General features: G+C 46.1%; 1 protein-coding gene across 1 annotated transcript; it reads left to right on the top strand.

Moving 5' to 3' along the window:
* Window positions 1-4,648: 4,648 nt before the first annotated feature.
* On the top strand, window positions 4,649-19,100 carry POLR2G (RNA polymerase II subunit G). The gene is made up of 8 exons (XM_056852282.1): window positions 4,649-4,762; window positions 6,835-6,944; window positions 8,647-8,806; window positions 12,545-12,595; window positions 13,760-13,825; window positions 14,785-14,856; window positions 16,565-16,598; window positions 19,041-19,100. Exons 1-8 carry the CDS (start codon window positions 4,751-4,753, stop codon window positions 19,052-19,054), a joined length of 519 nt encoding a protein of 172 aa, XP_056708260.1. The 5' UTR covers window positions 4,649-4,750; the 3' UTR covers window positions 19,055-19,100.
* The last annotated feature ends 674 nt before the right edge of the window (window positions 19,101-19,774 follow it).

Here is a 19,774-nt window from a genome sequence, read left to right as displayed (position 1 = left end):
GTGGCTAGCAGAGCCACGGGTTGTGGAGTGCTTGTGGGGGAGGGCAAATAGTTCCGACCAGCAACAATGTGGACTCAGGGCAGGGCGGGGTATGTGTGTGCTGTAAACCATGTAGCAAAAACAAAACAAAAAGGGAACCCATTTACAGGGAAGATTTTTTTTGTAAACTACAATATTTCTTTTTTAATTTGCCAGGTTTTGATTGTAGATTTTTGAAGTGCTGCCAGAGAAAGGAGGCGGCTTATGCTACGCTTGGCTTGAGTCTAGCTCTGTTGTGCAGAGCTGGAGTGTTAATAAAGGGTGGGGTAGTTCGGGGGGGGCTGGAACTCAGCAGGGGAATGGTGGAGAGGGATCCATAATAGGTCTTTATTTGCGCTTTATTTTGGACAATCTCTGGCGATGGGAGAGCTGTGTGAAAATTCTTTTTAAAATGCAAGTAGTTATGTTGGTCCCTTAGAAAAATTCTATTTGTAGGTGCAGCGAAGCAATGATGTAATCTTCAAAAATGGCAAAGCCCTGTGCAAGCTTGGGAGGTTATCAGAATTTTCCCTTGAGTTGTATGTTGAAACAACAGCAAAAAGAATAAAAACTTTGGGGGCAGGGGTACGAGATAAAGAGACACCGCTGGATGTCTCTTTCTGCAGTTTGTAACTGTCTTCAGATAGATCGGAAGAGGCAGTTTGCAGAATTAAACTGGGTGCTTGATGGGAAAAGGTCTCAGGCTGCAGAAAGGATCCTGGGAAAGGAGCCAGTGCTTTTTGATCCCAGCATACCTTGCTACACCTGAATGCCTTTTTGTACCAGGCACCAATTATCAGCGCAATCCTGAGTGTGTGTGTGTGTGGATAGTTGGGTTGGCCAGCCTGAAAAAAAAAACGTTTAAAATGCTATATTTGAAAAACCCTGTGAAACTCCTCCATAGAGTCTCACGGGGCTATGCCTGCCTTTTTGGTGGCACAAGTTCACGCCAGCTAAAGCGGGCGTTCCCGAGGCGAAGGGACACAGGCCCTTCACTGGGGAAACACTGCCGGTGACGCTGTACCAGCGCCCAAGCCTTGTATTGCTGCGCTGTTCCCCAGAACCGGCATAAGTGGCCCTGCGTAGGCGTTAGCGCCAGTTTAGCCTGCACAGGGTTATGCCGGCTCTCGTGCTGGTTGGGGGGCCCCCCTTTCAGAATTGCTCTGTAAGTCTGCAAACTGCCCCCCCCCATTCCAGCTATTACAACTGCAAAGTGGGCATTTGCCATATTCAGCAACATCCTCCCCCACCAACTTAAAAAAGAGATTTGATTACTTTTTAAAAGTTTGCATGCCATGGTTTCTTTGGGGATTTTTTGGCTGGTTCTAATAAAGGTGTTTTGTTATTCCTGTGTGGAAAAATAAAGGCAAAACCATATAAATCTAGATGAGCTTATCTCAGAAACCTGCCCTGCTTTCCTGTACCTTTCGACCACCTGAGAATACTAGAGGGGCAATGCAGCTCGGGAGCACCCAAAAACTTTGCATGTGGATCCAACTAGGATTGGGTGGGTGTTAACTTTGTGTTTGCCTTTCTGAAAAGTGTTTTTATTTAGTGGCCTGGGGGAGCTTGTTTGGGGGAGGGAGATGCATGTCTCTGTGTTTAGCAGTGCAGCTACCTGCAGGTCTACCTTGTAAGGCCTCTCATGCTTTTCTTTTGTTCTTACAAGGCACCTGTGAGTTTTGTTAGTGCAGGGGGAGAGATCTGATTAACTTCAAGCTTAAAGAGTCTTGAAGGGAAGATGTTATTTTCCCACACACACACTTTGTCCAAGAGATCTTGGCCACAACCCTGTAATCATTATATGTCTGCAACCCATTCTGTATACTTTGTAAACTGCAGACTTGGGGCATTTCCCCAATAGCCAGAAAACATTTTCCTCTTCCCAGCACCAACAACATTAAAAAACAAATTGGCACCGACTACCCAGCCTGATGAATAATCCTAGACAACTCAACATGTTGCTGGTTTTTTTTTAATTTCAAGCACAATTTTATTTTAACAAACCCAAACAACCATAAACACATTAAAGCATAAATTCTATATAAAGTATATATGAAGCTTGCCACTCAAAATTGCAATTCTATTGTCAACCTCATTGAATTACACTGCTCTTTGTTTATAACATATTCTTCCAGATCAGTTAGCACATTTATAGCTTACTTATTACCTAAAGCTTTTATTTTATCTAAATTTGACTCAGTTCTGTTCCAAATTTCTAGCTAAATAATTTTTTAATCAATTTTTCCTAAAATTCTGTGATTGGCCTATTATGTATAAAAGATGTCAATTGTGTCACAGTTGTGTATTCCGTTAATTTGTTGCTCTCTGTTTTTGTGCTGTTTGGGGTATGTGTGTGATGTATATACACAACCCTCTAATCATATAACCTTTACAGATATGGACTGATTGGGAGGGTGGGGACAGTATTATATATATGGCACATCTGTATACTTCCCCCACACACAAATATCACAAAACAGTAAGCAAAGTTTTGAGTTCTCTAGGTTTATTCATCAGGCAGGGTAGCTGTTCTTGAAATTTCTTCTTTGAGTCAACACAGCTATCTATAACCTTTGTGTACAGATATGGACTGATTGGGAACGAGGGGACAGTATTATAATTTTGTTCTTGTGATCTCCTGTGTTGTGATATCCAGGGTCCTGTTGGCAATGATGGCACAAAAAGTGCCCTTGGCACCTGTGGTCTTTTCGATGAACCTACCTTTTTACTCAGGGATTTAAAAAATTTTTTTAGTTAAACAACTGTGTAACTTTTATCCATGTGCGTTTTAAGGAAAGGGCAAGAGAGCACCCCTCTGCTGGGTGTATAAAAGGGCGTGGGGAGCTCCGGAGGGGGATTTGCTTTCTATTGCAGAATTTATATTTTTATACAATTCCCGTTTTTAATAAAAAGTGTTGAATGTTGCTGGTGTGTACACAGTACTTTGGTTCTTTGTGAAATGCATATGGCATGAATGAACACCCTCCACCACTTGACAGATTAAAACAGGGGCATTTAAGGACATAAGAAAAGCCATGCTGGATTAGATCAAGGCCAATCAAGGGCAGCAGTCTGTCCACACAGTGGCCAACCAGGTGCCTCTAGGAAGCCCACAAACAAGACGACTGCAGCAGCATCCTGCCTGTGTTCCAAAGCACCCAATATAATAGGCATTCTCCTCTGATACTAGAGAGAATAGGTATGTATCATGACTAGTATTCATTTTGTCTAGGAGCCATGGATAGGCCTATCTTCCATAGACATGTCCACTCCCTTCTTAAAGCCTTCCAAGTTGGCAGCCATCGCCATATACTGGGGCAGGGTGTTCCACAATTTAACTATGTGTTGCATGAAGAAATAGTTACATTAGGGTTGCCAGCCCTGGGTTGGGAAATTCCTAGAGATTGGCAGGGGCCTCAGCCAGGTATAATGCCATAGAGTCCACTCTGCAAAGTAGCCATTTTCCCCAGGGGAAATGAAGTCCAGTCCTGAAGTCTGGAGATCAGGTACAACTCCAGATGTCCAGGCCCCACCTGGAGGGTAGCAGCCCTACTTAAAAACACTCCCTTGTCTCCTTCCAGGGCCACTTCACCATTTTATTTGTTTAGCTAGCTACTTCATCTTTACCCCAGCCTTTCTCCCCAATGGGGACCCAAAGCAGTTTACAACATCACATGAACACATGAAGCTGCCTTATGCTGAACCAGACCTTTGGTCCACCGAAGTCAGTATTGTCTACTCAGACTGGCAGCAGCTCTCCAGGGTCTCAGGCAAGAGTCTTTTACATCACCTACTTGCTTAGTCCCTTTAACTGGAGATGCTGGGGATTGAACCTGGGACCTTCTGCATGCCAAGCAGATGCTCTGCCACTGAGCTACAGCCCTTCCCCAACATCCATTTTATCCACACAACAACCCTGTGAGAGAGATTAGGCGGAGTGTGTGTGACTGGCCCAAGGTCACCCAGAAAGCTTCCATGGCAAAGTGGAACCCATGTTTCCTAGATCATCCTCAGACGCTCTAACCACTATCTCCACTGGCCTTGACGAGTCCCTCCCACCCCCACTACTTCACTTCTGAGGGCTGTTCGCTTGTGAGCCTTACGCTGTATTCATTCAGTTTGCAACATCCTAGTCCTCTACTAATTGGAAAGGCAGGAAGGGAGTGATTACCCAAAATGACTAAATTTACTAGAAAAACATGATCTGCTTATCTTCCCAGCCAGTCGGGGGTCCAGAGATTTAATTTCTAAAGATCCTGGGCAGGGAACTAAACCCAACGGCAAAAGTGGGTTTAGTTCCAAAACCGGCAAAACCCAGAGCCAGGAAGCAGAAAATTGGGACTCCGCTGGATAAACAATTTGGCTCCTTGCTTTTCTTCCAAAGAACCTAAAAGTACCCCCATTCCCCCCCAGAAAAAAAAACCCACCTCCGACCACACTGGTTTTTGGGTTCATTGACAATCCTGTAACAGTTCACCATAGTAAATGTTTATTTCTGTAGGATACTGCTAACCACTACGGCGCTATGATTGGCGTCCCTGCCCGTCGACAGCGCGTGCGCATGCAGACAACTGCAATTGGTCGACGCGTGTTTCTTTAAGAAGCGTCGGAATCTTAGCGGCCGCTTAGCAGCCAATCGGTAGGAAGCTGGTTTGCAACAGCCCGTCGCTAGAGTGTATGAGCGTTCCTTCCGGTCTAGAAAGAAAAGCGGGGACAGGAGACGGGGAGGATGTTTTACCACGTGAGTAATATTCGCGGGTGGGGGGCATTTCCCACCCATTCTTCCTTAGTTTAATTCTTCTATGAATGGGAACGGGGTAATGGCTGATAAAATTATGGAGAAATATTTTCTTTCTCCTCTGGCTTTACGCTGGGGAGGCGCAATATGTGTGGGGCATACGAAAAGCAAGTGGCGTGTTAGTGGTTTATCAAATTTCCACGAAGATGAGGTTACTAACTTAGGTGGCTTCGTGGTGGGAGAGCGCAGTGGGCAGCTGTAGGGGGAAAACCTTCCATGTCCAAGGGCAGTATATCTCTATCAATTACTAGAGACAAGCAGAAGGGAAAGGCTCTGACTTTCGTTCCCTCCTTGAGTGTGCCCAGAGCCATCTGGTTGGCTGCTGTTGGGAACAAAGTGTTCCATATGTTGGATCTTTAATCTGATTCCACAGGGCTCCGCTTATCTTTCTAGCTAGCCAGGGATCCAATAGTCTTTTGACTCCTGCAGCTTGGTCCTGGTGCAGATGAGCCCTGGCTTGGTGGGAGAGCTTGGCACGCAGAAGGTCCTGTCTTCAATCCCTGGCTTCTCCCTTTAGAAGGCTCAGGTAGCAGGCATGGTGAGAGGCCTTGGCATGAGTCCCTGGAAAGCTATCGGTCTGAGCAGACAATGCTGACCTTGAGGGACCAACGGCCTGACCTAGTAAAAGACAGCTTCATGTGCACCGATACTGAATTCAGCAGGTCTGACTCCTGTGTAGTTATGTGCATAGAGTTGCGTCTCTAGATAATGAACTTCCTCTGTGTAATTTCTCTCCGTTGCTGCTGCAGTCCCCCAGAAAAAAAAGGACTTGAATAGATCAACACTGCAGCCAAAACTCAAGGTACTTTAATGCCCTGTTAGTTTCAAGGATGTTTAGTTCCAAGTGAGAAGCTTTCTATCTGGCGTTTTGCAGGGAGCCTTTGCTGCCTGCAAAGCCTGGACGGCCCAATAAGGGGTCCCTCGCGTATGTAGGGGTCAAGCTATCTACAATACAAAGCAGAGTTTTATACCGTTCTAATGCGGTTGAAGTCGATAGGTTTAGAAGGGTATAACTCTGTTTAGGGTAGCTCTGTTGGTGTTTTAAAGATCAACAATGTTATGACTGGAACCTGAGCGTCAATCAGAAGCCAGTGCGGCTGTCTTGAAAGAGGGTGAATAGGTTTCTGACTTACGTGGAACAACTGGGGCTTCCGAACACCCATTATAGGTAGCCCCAGAGTATGGGTATTGTATGTGTGTCTGTAAAGCGCCGTCAAGTTGCAGCCGACTTATGGCAACCCCTTATGGGGTTTTCACGGCAAGAGACTAACAGAGGTGGTTTGCCAGTGCCTTCCTCTGCACTGCAACCCTGGACTTCCTTGGTGGTCTCCCATCCAAATACTAACCAGGGCTGACCCAACTTAGCTTCTGAGATCTGACGAGATCAGGCTAGCCTGGGCCATCCAGGTCAGGGCATGGGTATTGTAGTAACCAGGATGTCGGGTTCTGGGGTTCGGTAGCCACATGATGACTTTCAAGCCATTCTTTCACATGTGTGAGCCTGCTGTGGCAGGACAGTGAAAAAAACCCCCAAAGCTGGTATCTCCACCTTCTCCCTATCTCTTGGTCTAACATTTTACTGCATTAATAATAATCTTTGAAAGTTCAACTTCTACTCTATCACCCTGCCTGCTTACTGAGATCATCATTTGAGATTCTGCTCTGCATGCCCCTGTTCCTTTCGGAGTTTTTTTGGTGGTAGGAGGCAGGGCCTTCTTGGTGGTATCATGCAGGTTGTTAAATACCCTGTCTGGAGATGTTCACAAATTGCCTACTCTTTGTCCATTCTGGCACCAAATAAAATTGTTTTATTTGAAAGCTTGTAAAGTCTGGTAGCTTTAAAAGTTGTTTTGCTTCTGTCTGGATTTGTCAGCTGCTACTGTGTGTGTGTTTTACATTTTATTTATGGCAGCCCTGCCTTAATGAAGAACAAGTCTTGTTATCCACCGATAAATATTATGTATGAAATATATATAAATGTTCCACCCTGTTCTCTGCCCACTTTATGCCTTCAGATCTCCTTGGAACATGAAATCCTGTTGCATCCACGTTACTTTGGGCCCAATCTTCTCAACACGGTTAAGCAGAAACTTTTCACTGAGGTGGAAGGAACCTGCACAGGAAAGTAAGTAGGGGATGGGGGGAGCAGGGGGGCTTGAAGATATATTTTATTTATTTCGAAGATTCACTTTTCCACCCTAGGTGTTAGATCCTATTGATCTGTTCTGCTAATGTCACCAGGGGATAGTGTCACTATGTGTTCTGCTATGTGTTCTGCTAATGTCACCAGGGGATAGTGTCACACCAGGGGATAGTGTCACAGGGGGGGGGGGCACAGATCCTTGGCACAACTTAAAATCACAATGTTTTAGAGAAGAAGTGAAAAATCCAACTCGAGTGTATAACTGTTTATTGCCCAAGAACCTGTTCCAAATAATTTACCTCAGAAGGAATAGAGTGATGTACAAAACTGCCAGTCTTAGGCAGAAGAAGAGTTGGTTTTTATATGCCGACTTTCTCCCCCACTTAAGGAAGAATCAAACCGGCTTACAATTGCCTTCCCTTCCCCTCCCCACAACAGACACCCTGTGAGGCAGGTGGGACTGAGCGAGTGACTAGCCCAAGGTCACCCAGCTGGCTTCATGTACAGGAGTGGGGAAACAAATCCAGTTCACCAGATAAGCGTCTGCCGTTCATGTGGAGGAGTAGAGAATCAAACCCGGTTCTCCAGATCAGACTCTACCTCTCCAAACCACTGCTCTTAACCGCTACACTGTGCTGGCTCCTAGGAACAGCTGCCTAGGCACGTACGGGGCAGCAGCTCTTGTTCAGCCCCATCCCTTTTCTGATCTTTACCTCATAAGGAGTATGGAAAAAACTGGTGCCAAACTGTAATTTCCTTCTGATATCATAAAATGTCCACTGTGATGATCTCTGCCAGCTGGCATCGTTTTCTGCCATGTTCCTTATGAGGTAAACACTGGGCTCTGGAAGAGAGTGAACAGGATAGTCTGTCACAAGATTGGCAGTTTGGGAGATGCCAGTTTCTGTATGATGATTAAACAGCCAAACTTTATATTTCCTATGAGGTAAATTGTGAACATGAGCACTTGGACTGTTTGGTAGAGTTAAGATGCATTGACTTAACGGCTGTCCTGCAAAAGAAGAATCTTTAACCATCTGAATGGGATTAAGCTTCCAAATCTGGCCTGCCTAATTTGGCTGCTGGCTCCACAGTTGAGGGGCCACCACAGAAAATGCCTGCTTGGGGTGGGGCAGTGGAGGACTGGGTCTAAAAATATTGGTTGCCAGGACCCACAACTATAAGGCTATCATTTTAAAGATATTGTTTAATGTTTAAGGGGGGCCACTTCCATCAGGGGCCCACTTGCCATCGGGCAAGCTGACACAATGGCCAGTCTGCCACTGGGCAGGGGTTGCTGGAAGAATGAAAAAGGTAAAGGTCCCTTGTGCAAGCACTGGGTCATTCCTGACCCATGGGGTGACGTCACATCCCAACGTTTACTAGGCAGACTCTGCTTACGGGGTGGTTTGCCAGTGCCTTCCCCAGTCATCTTCCCTTTACCCCCAGCAAGCCGGGTCCTCATTTTACCGACCTCGGAAGGATGGAAGGATGAGTCAACCTTGAGCCGGCTGTCTGAAAATGACTTCCGTTGGGATTGAACTCGGGTCACGAGCAGAGCTTGGACCGCAGTACTGCAGTTTACCACTCTTCGCCACGGGGCTCCAGCAAGAATGAAGGGGAGCGTTATTTTGGTTTCCTGGTAGCCTTGGACAGATAGGGATTTTCTTTCTTTCCCTCCCAGATACGGATTTGTCATTGCGGTTACAACCATTGACAACATTGGGGCGGGTGTGATTCAGCCCGGGCGGGGCTTTGTGCTGTATCCGGTCAAATACAAGGCCATCGTCTTCAGGCCTTTCAAAGGGGAAGTTGTTGATGCTGTTGTCACGCAAGTGAACAAGGTAAGGTGGTGGCAATGAGGGAAACTGGGCAGCGTGTTGCCCTGTCAGTTCTGGACCTGTCTGTATATCTAGGTCCCGTTTTTATCCTGTCCTTCCTCCAAGGGCTGTGCACGTGATTTGTCCCTGTCAAGGAGGTCCGGCCTGCCCTCCAGCAAACCGGTTCCTCCTTGGGTCAAAAGTTGCCAAACTCCCCACTGGGCTTCAGGACTCCCCCTAAAGCACAATGCGGGTAGACTGCTACCTTGTCGAGGAGACTCGGTCTGCTCTCCAGCAGGCCGATTCCTCTTTAGTTCAAAGTCACCAAATGTTTTCTAGGAAAACCCAAATTCCTTACTGTGCCCCAGGATTCCCCCTTTGAGCGCAGTACAGGTATATCGCCACCAGCTCTCAATTCCAAAAGGCTGGCTTTCCCAGGGATGAGCTGAGAGCTACTCTTCCCCAGCCAGTTTCCCAAAAGTCAAAACAAGCAAAAACCGTCCCTGCAGAGTAGAGCTTCTGCCAGGGGAGGCTTATTGCCACAAAACACTAAGGTAGGTGGTTTCTCTCTCTCACACACACACTCAGGCACTTGGATTTAGCCCTGAGACCCAAAAAAAAGGTTTCTCAGACTTCAATATAAAGTCTATAAGTTTATTTAATAAAATGTGCTCGTTACAGAAAGGAAATTATTTGTGAGGCAGATAGCATAAAAACAAGAAATCTTAGCAATCTCTAACTTCACAGTAGTTCTTTAAGTTTCAGGCAAAACAGGCAAAGTTTCCAAGAGAATAACAAATGCAAGGCTTTAGTTGATTTATAGTTACCAAGACCCAGTTTTGGTCCTAACACGCAGAGTGTCAGCCCTTCCTGGTTGCCAGATGATGATCGCTTGGAGACATGACCAGCATGTCTCCCTCCCAAGCTTCATGATTTTGATTAGAACAGAGTTCATATTTATCTCTCCCATCTCATTGGGTGATGGCCATTCCACCCAATGAGATGTTGGGGACGCAATAAACTTGTAAGATATTTGGCATGACACCTCTAGGCCTTTTGAAGTTACAGATGTATTTGCATCTCTGCAGCAATACAAAACATCTGGGCTCCTTCAAGCTTTTGAGATGTCAGGCTTCTAAGGATTGTCACCAAGAGAACAGATAGCTGATTTACAATAGGAAGGCTTTGAAATGGAGGTGCTTTGAAGTGGAGGTGGCAATGCTTCCGGTCTCCACACCTTTCCCCCCAAAGTGAAGTGGCTTCCCATGGGAAATGGAAATGGTTTCCCACGGGAATGGTTTGTGAGAGAGAGCTGGTCACCAGCTCACAGTTTGATATCAAGACATTGAAGACATAGAAGGCCGCAGCCTGAACCAAAGTTTGGTGATCAGAAGAAGAGCAAGGTTGCTTTTCTTTACAGTCCCTCCTCTGTTTTATCGTTGCAACAACCTTGTTTAGTAGGCTAAACTGAGCGAGAAGGACTCATCCAAAGTCACCCATTGAGTTTCATGGCAGATTTGGGATTTGAACCCAAGTCTCCCCAGGCCTACTTTAGTCAAAAAGGGCAAGAGTCCTACTTTGAAGAAGAAGAGTTGGTTTTTATATGCTGACTTTCTCTACCACTTAAGGGAGAATCAAACTGGCTTACAATCACCTTCCCTTCCCCTCCCCACAACAGACACCCTGTGAGGTAGGTGGGGCTGAGAGAACTCTGTGACTAGCCCAGGGTCACCCAGCTGGCTTCGTGTGTAGGAGGGGGAAACAAATCCATTTCACCAGATTAGCCTCCATCACCCATGTGGAGGAGTGGAGAATCAAACCCGGTTCTCCAGATTAGAGTCCACCGCTCCAAACCACCGCTCTTAACCACTACACCACGCTGGCTACTTTGGACCTTTAATCAAACTGGCTGTCCTGTCCTTACGTGGATTCCATTTCTGATCGCTGTTCTGAAGATCATTCTTGGATCTGGCTAAGGAATGGACACCATTCACAAGATTCCTTAAAACCAGATTAGTTACTGCCTACATTACACACTTTTCCCCATGGGTGGTGTGGGTGGTCATCTTCCTTTATCCTGCATTTCCTCCAGGGCACGCACAGTGGCATATGTGATTCTCTTGGCCTACTGCCTGAATAGCGATGGGGCCGGGCAAAACTTGTGAGCGGAGTTCCATGCTTGCCAGCAAACCTCTGGGTCACACCTCATCTGCTATCCCTGCTCTTATCTGCCTTTCAAAGTGATTAAATTAACTGCATCCTTTTTAAAGGGATTAAATAAATTCTGCCTATTACCCAGAACAAATTTGTTGCTGTTCTGATTTGGAAGAGAGTTTGGGGAAATTAGCAGCTTATTAAATGGGAGTTCCCTCTTATGTTCCTCCATATTTCCTTCCCCCCACCTCACTGATTGTTTGTAGGTCCCACTGACTGAAAAGGCATGACTGATCTGCTCATAAAAGAAGCCAGAATTACAAAGAGGCCCTAACATAAGCCTTGCTGGATCAGCTCAAGAGCCTTCTAGCCCAGAGTCCTGTGTGTAACAAAGGCCACCCAGGAAACCCACAGACAGGGCTCTTTTCTTCTCCCTTTGCTACAGAGCTGCACTGCCCCGATCATGGAGGTTCTATGCAGCCCTTCTGGATAAGTCTTGTAGCCACCTTATACTGAATGAGACCATCGATCCATCACAGTCAGTACTGTCTACTCTGACTGGCAGTGGCTGTCTAGAGTCTAAGGCTGAGGTCTTTCACATCACCTACAGCCTGGTCTTTTAGCTGCAGATGCCAGGGATTGAACCTGGAACCTTCTGCATGGGTAGCAGAGGCTCTACCGCTGAGCCACAGCCTTACATCCAGAAACCGACGTCTTAAAGTCATCCCTAGTCCCCCTCTCAGCATCCTTTTGTGCTCAGAGTCACTGTAACTAAAAGGCTCTCAGTCTTTAAATGGGACACATCAAGGCACATCTGTGAATTTGGCTAGAGCACAGTAAGGTACGTGTATTAAAGAAAACTCTTGTATGCCTGTCGGCCTCCACCCTGGCTGCAGCAGTGTGACTGCCTCTGCACGTGGAGGTTCACACGAATCTGCCTTGCACTGAATCAGACCATTGATCCGTCAGGGTCTATATCATCTGCTCAGACTGGCAGTGGCCTTCCAGGGTCTCAGGCAGAGGTCTTTCACATCACCTACTGCCTGGTCCTTCTAACTGGAGATGCCGGGGACTGAACCTGGGACCTCCTGCGTGCCAAGCAGATACTCTTCCATTGAGCCACAGCCCCCCTCCCGTAATTTTCCTGGCTAATGGTTACTGATGGCTCTCTCCTCCACATGAACACATGAAGCTGCATTATACTGAATCAGACTCTCAGTCCATCCAAGTCAGTATTGTCTACTCAGACCGGTAAGGGCTTTCCAGGGTCTCAGGCGGAGGTCTTTCACATCATCGCTTGCCTAGTCCCTTTAACTGGAGATGCCGGGGATCGAACCTAGGACCTTCTGCATGCCAAGCAGATGTTCTACCACCGAGCCACAGCCCCTCCACTATGAATGTATCTAATCTCTTGGGAAGATTCTGGGGCCTTCTGTGTGCAAACCCACTGCTCCACCACAGAGGCCCAACCTCTTTGCCGCCAATTAAGGTCTCTCTCCCATTCATAGACCCTGTTCTCTGTTCTCTGTTGCTTTGCAGGTATTTTATTTTAGAAGTTAGCTTTTTCTAGCTAGTGATGTCCTTCTATTCTCTCCCCCCCCCCCCCAGGTTGGACTGTTCACTGAAATTGGACCCATGTCCTGCTTCATTTCACGGCACGTAAGTATTATTGGGGGGGGGTAATCAGGGGTGTGTGTTGTGGGTTTGAAGTGCATGGCATGGGACAGGTGGAATATGGGAGAGACCTCTTTGAACCCTGGAGACGTTCGACATGAGAGAAGCCCTGGTGGAGCAGAGCAAACACCCATATCTTTCAGCATCCTGTTTCCAACAGGGGACACAAAGGTTGGGTGGAGAAAGACTAAATAATATATAGAGATGTGTTTATTTTAAGGCACTAATATCTATATTAAGAACATTAAAAGTCATATTAAAAGAAAGCACAATGGCAACTAATACAGGTTGATAAAGTTAAACCAATTTGACTCTGTGCCCAGTATAGCATGGGAGGCTAACATAGCCCAGAAAAGACTAGTGTGTACTCCATGGCATACCTGGGCTATTATAATACTGTTATATTGTTGTATAGTGTGTGTGAATTACAAGGGATTTTAGAATACCACTGATGAAGGCCAGTGGGCCAAAACGCATTTGGTGCGTGGTTTAAGTTTATCAACCTTTGCCATTGTTCTTTCTTTTAATATGATTTAACGTTTTTAATGTAGATATCAGCTCCTTAAAATAAACATTTCCATATATTATTTAGTCTTTCTCCACCCAACCTTTAGGTACCCAGCTGTTGTTTTTAGGTTGGGTCTTTCTTTCCCCCCTTAATTGATTGTTTCCAACAGGGGACAACCAGGTGCAGCTAAAAATCACTAGCAATGCACGAGCAGCTCTTCCCCGCTGTTTCCCTTCAGCAGTGGGTCTTCAGACTTTCCTTGTACACAGCAGTTAATTTATCATGGCTAAGCTCCTGGCTAGACAAGCCAGCATCCCCAACTGTTCCTCAGGGGTGTGCCACAGTTTTGTACAGTGAGTTCCTGCCAGGAAGCTCCTTTTAACAGTGCTGTGAGGACCTAATCCTGGTCAGAACCACTGCAGCTCGGGGGGAAAAGAACTTCCTGCCACTTCCGTGCTGTTTTTCTGACCTGGTGCCCTTGGAAATGTTAGTTCCCTCACGACACGCCTGTCTGTAAAAAGAGCACTGTACGTTTGGCGTTCTTCTGATGTGTCACGTCAGAGGTAACATCTGTTTTGGGCCCTGTGCCGCTGCCCCCTTTCCGTACTGTCATTAACGCTTGCTTCCGATTCTCTTTGCAGTCCATTCCTTCTGAAATGGAATTTGACCCCAATTTCAATCCGCCCTGCTACAAGACAATCGGTGAGGTGAGTCCGGTTAGACAGCAAGAACCTGGGGCGGTTTGTCCATACTTTGGGGACGTGTGTGGTGCGCATGATACTCTTGCCTTCTCTTCGCTGGTTCTGTGTGCCGAAGCATCTGCAGAGAAAGAGGGAGCAGAAGAACATCGGGATCTCACGTGCATTTATTGATTCAAAGGGCAGCGTTTGTGTGATGGGTGGCATGGCAGGGCCTTTTTGGTGGCAGCACCACGATGATGGAGTACCCTCTCCCATGAAACATGACTGAACCTCACCTTTCAGGAAGGTTGTTCCAACCCACTTATTCAGCCTTAATCTCAGGCTGACTGTGCTTTTTTTAAAGTGAGGAGGGGCCATGGCTCTGGTACAGCATCTGCTTGGCACTCAGAAGGTCCCATGTTCAGTCCCCACCATCTCCAGTTAAAAGGATCAAGTGTTCTATAACTGGAGAGTGTGTTCTATAACTGAACCATGAGGCACAGGCTGTGGCTCAGTGGTAGCTCATCTGTTTGGCATGCATATGGTCCCAGGTTCAATCCCCCACATCTCCAACTGAAAGGACCAGGTAGGTGGTGGTGTAAAGACCTCTGCCTGAGACCCTGGATTTCTGCTGCCAGTCGGAGCCAACAATACTGACCTTGGGGGTTACTGCACTTTGTATTCCCAGCAATGTATTAAGAGTTTGAAAATGTTGTAAAAAACATCGCTTTAAAAGGGTTTTTGGATACCACGGCTTATAAATGGTTGGAAGACGTCTTCACAGCTAAAGGGGCCAAACAAAGTTCCAACAGTATTTTTTTATAACGTTTTCAGACTCTTAATACATCGGTGGGAATACGAGTGCGGTAACCCCCATAGATGGACCAATGTTCTGGTTCCGTATTAGGCAGTTTCCTGTATGTTAAACAGAAATATGTTAACAAAAACCCAACTCTTGAGTACTGCTGTGTCCTTCATTCCACCAGGACATTGTCATCCAGCAAGAGAACGAGATTAGACTGAAGATCGTGGGAACCCGAGTGGACAAGAACGATATTGTGAGTCTGTGTGAGGGAGGAGGGGCGGGATGGAGGTTTCTCTGTTTACTTCTGGTGCCTCCAGCTGACTCATGTATGCAGGCATAACCACTTGCCAGCAGAGGGCAGCATAGGTGATAAACCAGGGGTGATATTTGTCACAAGTGATGTGAGCTACTCTCTTGCCTCTGTGTGCTTCCCCTTGGTGCACAGGTGTAGCTTTGCGAGTGCACAGGCACGCCCTTGCACTACCTGGTTTACAGCATGCAATTGCAGCCAGCCTCACCTTTCATATTGCTCTACTATGGGCGCAGGAGGTGGGGAGGTTGCAGGAAGCATAACCAGCCCCGCTCAGCAGGAAGAGGCTGATTGATTTCCCAAATCCAACTGAGAACAAAAAAAGGGGGGGTTCTGTTTCCATCACTGTACTTGTTCCCATACCCCACATCCGAACCCCAAATCTCAAAGCCAACTTTTCATTAGCAATAGTCCTCTGGCATATCTGCCTTAAGGAATGACATATCCCATGTTGTAGTGTATGGCCATCTGCTGGTCAGGCCTGTTCCACTGATGTGGAACAACATGGGGTGTTGCTGGGGAGCATAGGGGAGTTCTCCAGGTGTAGCGTTTTGGGGCATCTTCTGTACCCGGGCGTTCGCGGAGGGCCAGGCGGCCCCTCAGCAGCCGCGCGTCCGCCAGAGAAGGGCCTGCCATCTCCCTCCATCCTTTCTCCCCCTCCCCCCTCTCCTGTCTTCCTTCCTCCCTTTCATCCTTTCTTCCCCAGTTCCTTCCTTCTTTCCTTTCCCAGTTCCTTTCTTTCTTTCTCTCTGTCCCTCCCCCCACTCTTTCTTCCTTCCTTCCATCCTTTCTTCCCCAGTTCCTTCCTTCTCTTTCCTTTCCCAGTTCTTCCTTCCTTCCTTCCTTCCTTCCTTCCTTCCTTCCTTCCTTCCTTCCTTCCTTCCTTCCTTCCTTCCTTCCTTCCTTCCTTCCTTCCTTCCTTCCTTCCTTCCTTCCTTCCTTCCTTCCTCCCTTCCTTCCTTCCTCCCTTCCTCCCCTTCCCTCCCCTTCCCTCCCCTTCCCTTCCCTTCCCTTCCCTTCCCTTTCCTTTCCATTCCCAGTTCCTTCCTTTCTCCGTCCCTCCCCCTCCCTTCCTCTATTAGGGTTGCCAACTTCCAGGTGGTGGCTGGAGACCTGGCAACCCTAGCATCTCCCCCCCCCGCCCGGAGAGCTACACCTGGTATGGCCCCCGAATGATGCTATAAATGGCCCTTTGCAGGAAAAAGGTTCCCCACCCCTGCGGTAGATGCTTTAAGCCATGTTGGCTTAAATTGCCATGTTTAAATTGCCGTGTTGGCAATTGGCGGTAAATAAGTGGGTTTTGGGTTGCAGTTTGGGCACTCGGTCTCTAAAAGGTTCACCATCACCGTCCTACACTGTCACTCTATATCCATGTGCTTAGTTGGTATTCCTGGCGAGGGAGTTTGTGGCCTGCTTTTGTTGGGTCAGGCGATAACACAAGTCTGATCCCTGGAATTTCTGAACAAAAGGATCACAGGTACGGCAAAGGCCCTTGCCTGAGACCTCTTTCGGGGAGCTGCCAACAGCTGACGTGTAGCCCCTATGGGTTTAGATAGACCACTGGTTTGAGTTAGCATGATCATACAGCATTTGGATCCTGTAGGAAGTTGTGCCAGGGTTTAATTGGTCTCCGCTACTCTTTCTGTTGCAGTTTGCAATTGGATCACTCATGGATGACTACCTTGGTGAGTTTTCCCCTAGTGTTGCAGGTTGGGAAAGTCCCATGCTGTGCATAGTATACATGGTGCGGGCGATCCCATTTGGACAAGAACTCAGTATATTTGGGAGGGGGAATGAGTTAAATGTGACCTGAAGTGGGTGAGAATTGAGGAAAGCAAAAGAAAGCAGGGGACTAGTATTATGTAGCAGTTGTCTACTTACAAGGATGTGGTGATGGTCACCAGTTTAGATGGCCTTGGACATGAACGTCCACATACAGAGGAAGTCTACCTCTGAAATATCATTTGCTGGGGGAAAGTGAGATGTTGGCCATTTGTGTTATGCTTGTGCACTTCAAGGTGCAGACAGCTAGCTGCTGTTGGTTACAGAATGGCATGCCAGATGGTGGTCTAATCCAGCAAGGCAATTATTTTGTTAATGACTCATGTAGCCAAATGGCTCAGAAGTATATCCCGAGTGCTGAGTCACCAGTGTACTTTGGGTAAATAAATAATTCTTCAACATGCTCATGCATGAGGTCTTAGTGTAGTGGTTAAGAGCGGCGGACTCTTATCTGGAGAACCGGGTTTGATTCCCCCACTCCTCCACATGACCGGCGGACTCTAATCTGGTGAACCAGGTTGGTTTCCCTGCTCCTCCACTTGAAGCCAGCTGGGTGACCTTGGGCTAGTCACAGCTCTTTTTGAACTCTTCTCAGCCCAACCTACCTCACAAGGTGTCTGTTGTGGGGAGAAGAAGGGAAGCAGATTGTAAGCTGGTTTGCTTCTCCTTAATAGGTAGAGAAAGTCGGCACTCTTATCTGGAGAACCGGGTTCAGTTCCGCTTCTCCACATGACGCCTGCTGGGTGATCTTGGGCTAGTCACAGTTCTCTCAGAACTCTCAGCCCCACCTACCTCACAAGGTGTTTGTTGTAGGGAGGGAAGGCGATTGTAAGCTGCTTTGAGGCTCCTTATGTTAGAGATAAGCACATTATAAAAACCAGCTCTTCTAAAATGAAAATTATCTTTAGGGCACAGTGAATTTGGGGGAATGGAGGGGGTCTCCCACAGGTTCTGCAACCAGCAGTTTCCCATGGGTTTGTTTTTTTTAACAAATTGTATTGATTTTTTCTCTTTTTATGATTTCCCCTTATTTTAACAACAATTTAAAAATACTTTCGAATTCACAATCATAATTAATGTTGTCTTAATTATAAGTTATTACAAGAAATTTCTTGACTTCCCCATCACCTCCGTCTACCTCTTAATAAAGTATTTACTTCCATCGTTAATATTTTCTGATCCTAATAGTATTCTCATATCAAAATTTTCATTTCTTTTACAATATCACATTCTGGATCAGAGTAAAGTGTAACCTTTCATTTTCCCCAGACCTAATTCATATTCGCAGTAATTCATCCAAGCCTCCCATTCTCCCATGAATTGTTCATTATCTTTCTGATTCAAAGTAGCTGTTAATTTCGCCATCTCCACCAGTTCTAACATTTTAATAATCCAGTCCTTTTTTCCTGGAATATCTGCCCCTTTCCATTTGGCTGCATAAAGCAGTCTTGCAGCTGTTGTAGCATATATTAAAAATGTCCTTTGTGTTAATATATCAGCAGGAATCATACTTAATAGCATCATTTCTGGTGTTTTAGGGATATTTTTTTGTACAATCAGTCTTATTTCATTGTAAATCATATCCCAAAAATCTTTCGCCTTGTCTCAAGTCCACCACATATGGTAAAAAGAACCAATTTCTTTATTACATTTCCAGCATTTAGGGGATGTCACCTTGTAAATCTTTGCTATCTTCTTTGGTGTTAAATACCATCTGTAAATCATTTTGTAAATATTTTCCCTTATTGATTGTGCATTAATTCCTTTCAGGTCTTTTGACCATAATCTTTCCCATTTGTCTAAAGTAATATCATGTCCCACAGTTTGCGCCCAATTAATCATTGTTGGTTTAATTATTTCCTGCTCACAATAAATTACCAGTAAAAGATTGTACATTTTAGATATCAGTTGAGTATTATTATCCAATAGTAGTTTATGAAAGGCTGACTTTTCTTTAGAAAATCCTGTTTTCATATCCTGTAGAAAAACTGACTTGATTTGATAATATTGGAGCCATTGTAGATCATCTTTTAGTAACTGGTAGTCTTTTAGTGAGCATTTTTTCCCATCCCATTCAAGTAATTCTTGATAGGTAACAAAATTATTAGGTCTAAGTGGGCGCAATGTCAGCATTTCTTGATGCGATATCCACATCGGTGTTATTGGTTCGAAAATATGTTTATATCTCATCCAAGAACGAATTAGGGAGGACTTGATTATATGGTTACGAAATGATGCTTGAATCTTAGTTTTATCATACCACAAATAGCCGTGCCATCCACTTAAATTATCAAAGCCTTCGAGATCCAGTTTCCCATGGGTTTTAACCTCTGCTTTCTCTCTAGGTCTGGTCAGCTGAAGCCCCCGGTTTCTTGATATCCTTCTCCTCGGTTTCTGTGTCCCAACATCAGTCCTTGGCCCCCTAAGGAAGACTCTGGCCTGCAGCTCTCCTGTTCCTGTATTTACAGCCTGCGGTCTTCTCTCCAGCAGCTGGGAGATGAAGGCTGGAAGTTGTGTGATTGTTTCTTCATTAAAATGTTCCTGTTTTGTGGTTACCATGGCTTCATCATTTGTACCTCTCTTGCTATTGGTTTTTACCTTCTTTTCTGCCCGGGGCTTTCTCATTGTTGGCCTAGGAAACCCGTTGTCAAACTGTGATATTGTAGCTCTTGCAGCCTTCTAAGGTTCATGTCTGCATGCTGAGGCAAAATCCCTTAATGACAGCCATCCTTCTGTTGCCTAATCCTTTATGGTGTAATGGTTAAAAGCTGTGGTTTGGAGCAGTAGGCTCTGATCTGGAGAACCGGGTTTGAATTCCCACTCCTCCACATGAGCGGCAGACGCTAATCTGGTGAACTGGATTTGTTTCCCCACTCCTGTACATGAAGCCAGCTGGGTGACCTTGGGCTTGTCACACTCTCTCAGCCCCACCTACCTCACAGGGTGTCTGTTGTGGGGAGGGGAAGGGAAGGTGATTGTAAGCCAGCTTGAGTCTGGTAGAGAAAGTCAGCATATAAAAACCAACTCTTCTTGTCAATTCTATCCTGTCCTTTCCCGGCTTGAGCCGGGTTCAGGGCGG

The sequence above is a fragment of the Euleptes europaea genome, chromosome 7, assembly GCF_029931775.1.
Source record: "Euleptes europaea isolate rEulEur1 chromosome 7, rEulEur1.hap1, whole genome shotgun sequence".
In the NCBI taxonomy this organism is placed as follows: Eukaryota; Metazoa; Chordata; class Lepidosauria; order Squamata; family Sphaerodactylidae; genus Euleptes; species Euleptes europaea.
Note: the sequence above shows the minus strand (reverse complement) of the source record. Positions and strands in the feature narration are given on the sequence as shown.